The sequence below is a fragment of the Solanum lycopersicum genome, chromosome 4, assembly GCF_036512215.1.
Source record: "Solanum lycopersicum chromosome 4, SLM_r2.1".
Lineage (NCBI taxonomy): Eukaryota > Viridiplantae > Streptophyta > Magnoliopsida > Solanales > Solanaceae > Solanum > Solanum lycopersicum.
The window spans coordinates 27,109,839-27,117,270 of NC_090803.1; the positions used below are offsets into that span (position 1 = coordinate 27,109,839).

The 7,432-nt window shown below is 37.4% G+C and overlaps 1 protein-coding gene across 1 annotated transcript; it reads right to left on the reverse strand.

The window, feature by feature from the left end:
- Positions 1-306: 306 nt before the first annotated feature.
- Positions 307-5,864, reverse strand: LOC138348042 (uncharacterized). The gene is given in 4 exon segments (XM_069296649.1): positions 307-642; positions 1,484-2,735; positions 2,737-4,410; positions 4,516-5,864. Coding segments are annotated over 4 exon segments (4,611 nt in total).
- Positions 5,865-7,432: the final 1,568 nt, after the last annotated feature.

The window sequence follows — 7,432 nt, forward strand, 5'->3', positions numbered from 1 at the left end:
TTATTATTTGACTTGGCATGCCACATCATCTGCACACGTGGCGCCAAGATGGGCTCTAGAATGAGATGAGATTGGGTTTAACCAATTGGGTTCATCCAATGTAGCCCAAATCAATTAATTTAGACTTTAATTAAATTCATATTTATTGGACTTAAATATTTAACTCAATTATACTAATCCACAATATTTATTGGGATTAATATATTTATGAATTCAACATAATTCGAATCATTTTATAAATTTATATTTAATAAATTTTAAATGATTACAGTTACAAAACAAAGTTTCAACATATTTCTATTTTTGTTATTTATTTGTACATTGTTCATCAAGTTCTACACTACTACGTTTGTCAGTTCTTCTTCTTTGATTTTCTGGAAGTATCCCATAACATAGGTAGTCAATGATGGGTTGTCTCCAATCTTCCTTCGCAGCTTCAACAATGGCGACGATATGATCAAGCTTATTTTCAATATATTCTTCCTCATTTGACGGTGGTACTATCCATTTTTTACAGACAGTTACTTGCGTTTGATCAGGAAGGGTTAGCGTTGCAGCTAGAGTAGCCAATGCATCGGCTTTCTTATTATCTGTTCGACGCATATGTTGAAGGGTTACATCCCCAAGCCATCTTATCAACTTCTGAGCATAATCATGATAAAGTCGCAATTCAGGCTTTTTTACCTCATAACTTCCTATATGTAATGGTTTTAGATGTTCTGCTAATTTTGGTATATATTCTCTTACCTGATTTACTAATCCTAGAAAGGATTGTAATTTCTTTTTTGTATCTATATTTTCATCAATAGTAATTATTTTTTGTACTATATGTGTTTGCATTTTTATTCCATTTTTATCTATTTGTATTCCTAGAAATTCTATTTGTGATTTCATAATTTCTGCTTTTCTTTTACTCAAACTTATACCTGCATTTTTTACTATATGTATAAATTTTTCCAATAATCTTATATGTTCATCTTGTGTTCTAGAATATAATAATATGTCATCTATATATACAATACAGTTTTCTAGCTGGTTAAAACAATATTTCTTATATGTTTTTTATCTTTATCATCAAAATGATAAAGATACCAATGGAGGGGATGGAAGCGTAAAGAGAGTATTCAGAAAGATGAGAGATGTAAGGATGAAGGTGTGTTTTATTTATGAGGAAAGCTCCTCTATTTATACACAAAATTTACAAACTTTTGGCCAAAAGTGGCCGACACATACTTTACACATGGCCTCTCTTTATTCGGCCGACACAAGAAAACAAAATACTTATTATTACTACTTTATATAATTGGCCGACAAACTTTTTACATGATTGGCCGACAAACTATTTACTTTACGACTTTTATACAATTTGGCTTTTTATAGCCGACGCAACACGATAAAATTATTTCTTTCTACATATGGCTGATATTCAGCCGACACAAAATAAAATACAAAATAAAATACAAATACTTTTTTTTTTAATCACCAATTGAGAGTCACCAAAGACCTGTAAATGTAATTGTTTCATGTCAACGGCCATTTCAAGTCCAAGTATCAGTGCTTGATATTTAGAGACATTATTGGAGCAACATTGTTTTAGAGTAAAAGAGAATGGTAGAATCTCTTCTTGTGAAGTGATGAACACCACACCAGCACCAGCTCCGCCGTGATGTGAAGCCCCATCAAAGTTCATTTTCCAAGGAGGTTGAACTTCAATTAATATCGCATCTTCATAAGGAAACTCATCAGTTAACTCCCAATCATTTGGTATAGGATGGTCTGCTAAGAAATCCGCTAGTGCTTGTCCCTTCATGGATTTTTGAGGGATGTACACAATCTCAAATTGTCGGAATTGGAGGTACCATCTTGCTAGTCGGTCACTAAGGACAGGTTTTGACATAACAAACTTGATGGGATTTGCTCTAGAAATAAGGCAGACAACATGAGCTTGAAAATAATGCTTCATCTTTTGAATTGAGAAGACCAGTGCCAAGCATAACTTTTCAATTGGCGAATAATTTAGCTCATTTGGCGTCATCGTTCTACTTAAGTAATAAAGAGCATTTTCTTTGCCCTCACTATTCTCTTGAGCTAACAGGGCTCCTACAAAACTTTCTTGTGCTGCAATGTAGAGTATCAATGGTTTTCCAGGTATAGGGGCTGCCAAAACCAAAGGGTTCGCTAGATACGATTTGATACTTTTGAAGGCTTCGCTACATGTTTGGTCCCAATTAAAAGGAGCACCTTTCTTCATGAGATGACTGAATGGTTGACATCTCCCCACTAGATTTGAGATGAACCTTCTCAAGTAGGCTAACTTTCCTTGGAGACTTTTTAACTCATGAATATCTCGAGGTTCAAGAATATTTGATATTGCATCGACTTTGGATTGATCAATTTCAATTCCTCGATGTCTCACAATAAATCCAAGGAACTTGCCGGAAGTAACTCCGAAGGAATATTTCAATGGATTCATCCTTAGTTGATATCTTCGGAGTAACTCAAACACCATCTTTAAGTCTTTAAAATGATCACCCCTCTTCCTCGACTTTACTACCAAATCATCAACATAACATTCAACATTTTTATGGAGAAAGTCGTCAAAGATATTTTGCATAGCCCTTTGATATGTGGCGCCAGCATTCTTTAAACCAAATGGCATCACTTTGTAGAAATAAATACCTTTTGGCGTGCGAAATGCAGTGAGTTCTTCATCTTTTGGTGACATGCGGATTTGAATATCTAGAAGAACCATCCATGAACGACATTGCCTCATAACCAGTGGTGGCATCAATCATCAACTCTGGAATGGGAAGAGGAAACTCATCTTTAGGGCATGCATTATTGAGATCTCTAAAGTCAACGCAAACTCGAATTTTACCATTCTTCTTCCTCAGAGGAACAATACTTGAAATCCATGTAGGATATTTGACCTCACGAATAAAACCTGCCTCAATGAGTTTGTTAACTTCATTTTCTATCAACGGAATGAAGTCTGGTCTAAAACGTCTTTCAGCTTGTTTAACTGGACGAGAACCATTTTTGACTGCTAATTGATGGACCGCTACTCTAGGATTCAATCCAGGCATTTTTTTGTAACTCCAAGCAAATACATCTCTATACTTCTTGAGTATATTCATGTAAGCAACTTCTTCATCAATTTCTAGAAACGCACTCAAGTAAGTTGGCTTCGGATCTTCATCAGTGCCAAGGTTAACTTCCTTCAAAGGATCTATTGTGATCTTTACTCCTTCTTTAAGTTCTGGTGGAGCATCTTTAGCATCTTCCTCTTCCACAGGATCATTGTCATTGACTAATATATGACAACACGAGACAATATCTTCCAACTCTTCCTCAATCTTATTTTGAGGCAAAGAATCATACTCATTTTTTATTGTAACATGATTTGAGGAACCTACACTTTCTTCATCTTCGTCACGCTCTTTGGTGTAAACCATAGTATGAACCTTTGCCTTGAGTTCCTCTTTACAGGAAACCATAAGTTCCACTCGTCGCCTCATCCTAGAAGGAATCAAACTTCTGAAATCCTTTCGAATCAAATGTGAAGTAGGCTGTGTAACTTTCAAATAACTTCTCAGGTTCTTGTTATTCTTCTTCAGAGGACCTAACCTCTCAAACACAGAAATTCTTGTTGTTGCTTCACCAATTCGATCAAAGACAGAAGGCCTTTTATTAGGAGCAGTGACGTCATCTTCAAATGTTATATGATTATTACTGGCCCTTCTTATGGAAATGTGAATTGGCGGCGGTTGGCTATAACCTAGGCCTTCACGCGCTTTCCTAGTTGTATCTTCTGCTGGGAGTTTCCCTAGCGCTAATGGCTCACTAGGGTTGTATCCTGCCTTCACAAATAACTTGTAGGCATTGGGATCAAAACCTTCTCTTGTGCTCTTTGTAGGGAGAGCCATATCTAGCACTTGATCTTGAGCGACTGACTTCTCTGGCAACTTTGAAGACAAGTTTATAGCATCAGTCCGTCTGATAGGAAGAGATAGCCCTCTTAATGCATTTTCTTCAAGGTTAGATGGTTGATCTTGTTCTTTCTTCGCTTTCTGAACATAGCAAAGCCTAGAAGTCTGCTTTTTCTTTGAAGACAGGATCTTCCCTTTATTAAGAATGGGGCAAGAGTTTTTAGTGTCAATTTTCACCTTTTCGATAGCTGCATCAACTTTTTTGCTTATTATATTATCAATCTTATTTGATTTGACGTCATTGGATTTGACCCCTTGAACAACATAACTTTTCATATAGAATTTCGCATCCGCAAAGTGTGTCTCCACTTCGGTGAAAGGATTATCGTCTGCAACTATCTTTCTTTCAATTCCACCTTCAAGATATTTTAGACATTGATAGTAAGAGGATGAGACAATTCTATTCTCATGTACCCAAGGCCTACCAAGTAAAATATTTTATGATGTCTTTGCATCAATCACATGCATCCATGCGTTTGATCGCAAATCTCCCATGTGGATCTCTAATTTAATAGAGCCTATGTACCTCTGCCCGCCTTGATTAAATCCTTGTATCAACAGACGACTTTCACTAAGTTCCCCAGTCGTGATGCCAAGTTCTTTCAATGTGTGGATAGGCAAAATGTTGACTCCAGATCCTTCATCTATTAAGATTCTATTTATTTTCTTCTCTAGCACATGGCCCACCTTATACAAAGGACGATTGTGTAGTGCTTCACCAAATAGAAGATCGTTATTTGTAAATGTGATTTTAGTATCATAGACATGTGCTTCTTGGGAAGAAAGTTCAATAGATTTTTCAGAAGATGAAAGAGACACCATTTCTGAGATTTCCCCTCTTTCTTTTTCTTCTTCCCGAAGAGACGCTTTTGGTGAGGATTCACTCGTTATTTCTTCTTTTACAGTAGGAGGCATCTTCACTGTTTGTTCTTTATCCACATTGAAACATGATGCCTCGACATTGCCTTGAGTAGACTTTGTGTCGAACAATCTTGGCAAGAATTCCTCTAGAGTCACAAGACGTCGAGGTTTTTGGTAGTAATGCACTTCAACCTTTGCCCTTTTGGGGCGCTTGATTGATTTTTGCTTCTTTGATTTATTCACCATTTTTTCTCTGACTGGTTGTTCGGATAATTCTTTTCGTAAGCTTGACTTGTTGCCTCTTCGCCTAGTTACAAGAATCCAACCCTCATCATCATCTATGTCAACGTTCTGGTCTACAGGCTCTTCTTCATGCTTTTCAGAGATATATATTTGGACCGGATCCAGTGACCAAAACGTGATAGAGGTATGGTTAGAACTAGCCTTTTCATCATCAAGGATAATTTTATTTTCGTTAGCCAATCGCATCACTCTATCCTTAAAGACAAAACATTTTTCAAGAGGATGACTCACAAGTCTATGATACTTGCAATAATTTGGGTCATCAGTTTTTCCAGCTTCATCGGGTCGCTTCATCTCTGGCAAGTCAATGAGCTTTAACACAAGAAATTCATCAAAAATTTCAGAAACGTCAGAATCCAAGAACGGATACTTTTTTCCTTGCATCTCCCTTAGCGTCGACTTTTGATTTGAATGTGCTTGGAAAGTCGTTCTCACATTTTGTTTTACACCCTCATTCATGGTGAACTTTGCGGGTGACACATTTACACTCATGGATTCTTTATTGTCATTTTTGGGCAGAAACTTGCTCCATCTCTTGGGTTCCTGTTTGTCCCTTCCTTTGTGACGATCATGGACAATAGTCATATCTTTTCCGGCAGATGTCATGCTCAACTCCATATCATGAGCGCGAGTAGCTAAATCCTCGAAAGATTTTGGTTTTATTCCTTGAAAGATGTAAAGAAGCTCCCAGTGCATTCCTTGAATACACATTTCGATTGCAGAAGCTTCACTAAGCCTGTCCTTTGCAATTCAGGCTCGCGTTCCTCCACCGATTTATGAAATCTATGACTGGTTCATCCTTCCTTTGGCGATTATTCGTGAGTTCTACCATGCTCACCGTGCGCCTTGTGCTATAGAAGCGATTAAGAAACTCATGTTCTAGTTGCTCCCAACTATCAATAGAGTTAGGTTCGAGATCCATGTACCAATCAAAGGAATTTTTTTTTAGAGAGCGAACAAATAGTTTGACAAGATAGTCTCCATATGTTCCAGCATTGTTACATGTCTCCACGAAGTGCGCGACATGTTGTTTTGGATTTCCTTTTCCCTCAAATTGTTGAAATTTAAGAGGTTGATAACCAGTAGGCATTTTAAAGTTATCAATCCTAGTAGTATATGGCTTAGCATACATATGAGAAGACTTGGTGGAGACTTCATACTTATCTTTGAGAGTGCCTTCAATAAACTCCTTCAAGCGATCGAGTGGGATCATTCCTTCAGAAGAAACTGGCATCTCTTTAACAAACGGGGCTTTCTTAGCAGGATCTTCGATTTCTTCAACTTCAATGCCCTTTCCAGGTGCATGGCTTGCATCTCCATCTAAAAGTCCTTCTATCCTGTCCATGAACTTGTCAACTCGAGATTCTTGGTGGTGTACGTGCTTTGTCAATCCTTCAACCAACTTTGTCAGATTTGCGAGTTGTTCCTCAGGAGAGGAAGCAGCAGTCACCATCGTTTGCATGATCATCGGAGATGCAGGAGAGTAACATGGATTGTCGCATAAGTTAATTTTCAGTGGACTCACATTACGCGATATACGTGGAGATGATTCACAAGTTGAATCACAGTTCTCCCTTGTGGTAGAGTTCTTAGAACCAGATTGCTCAAGTAGACCCAATGTCTTCTTGATCTTTTCAGCAACACTACTTCCTCCTTCTAGAGAATTTGTGGAGGAACTTGCTCCTTTTGGAGTCGAAGTCCCAAAAACAGGGGTTGATGCAGACGACACTTGAAGCCTTTGTTGCCCTAGTGTAGCAGCCTTGCTTCTCGTAACAGCTCCAAAACTTCCAAAGGTAACACCAACGATGTCTTCAACTTCAGTAGAGAACTTGGAGCTAGTGACCTTAGAGGCGGTTGATTGAGAATTGTTTTTCATGGAAGTCATCTTGGTATTCTTTGACGTTTGAAAAGTTGAGATGAGAGGTAGAGATTGTCCCTCTAGGTGTGCCAGAATTTGTAGAAAATAAAATTCTCGTTAAGAAAACAATAATCAAGAACGGAAAATTATAGCAACAATCGATTTTATTATTTCAAATGCGAGTGTTACAATCTCTACAATTCCTCTGAATTCGTCTTTTCAAATATAAATTCAAGGGCTTTAAAGCTTGTTCTTGAATCTATGATGAACTAGAACTTGAACTTTATCTTGATCTTGACTTTTATTTGAACTCAAGGGTTCGAGCTTGTTCTTGAATTCGGTGGTCTTGATCTTGATCGTTCTTGAACTTGAATACTTGAATTCTTAAACTTGTAGCTTTGTAGAGAATTAAATGGCGTTT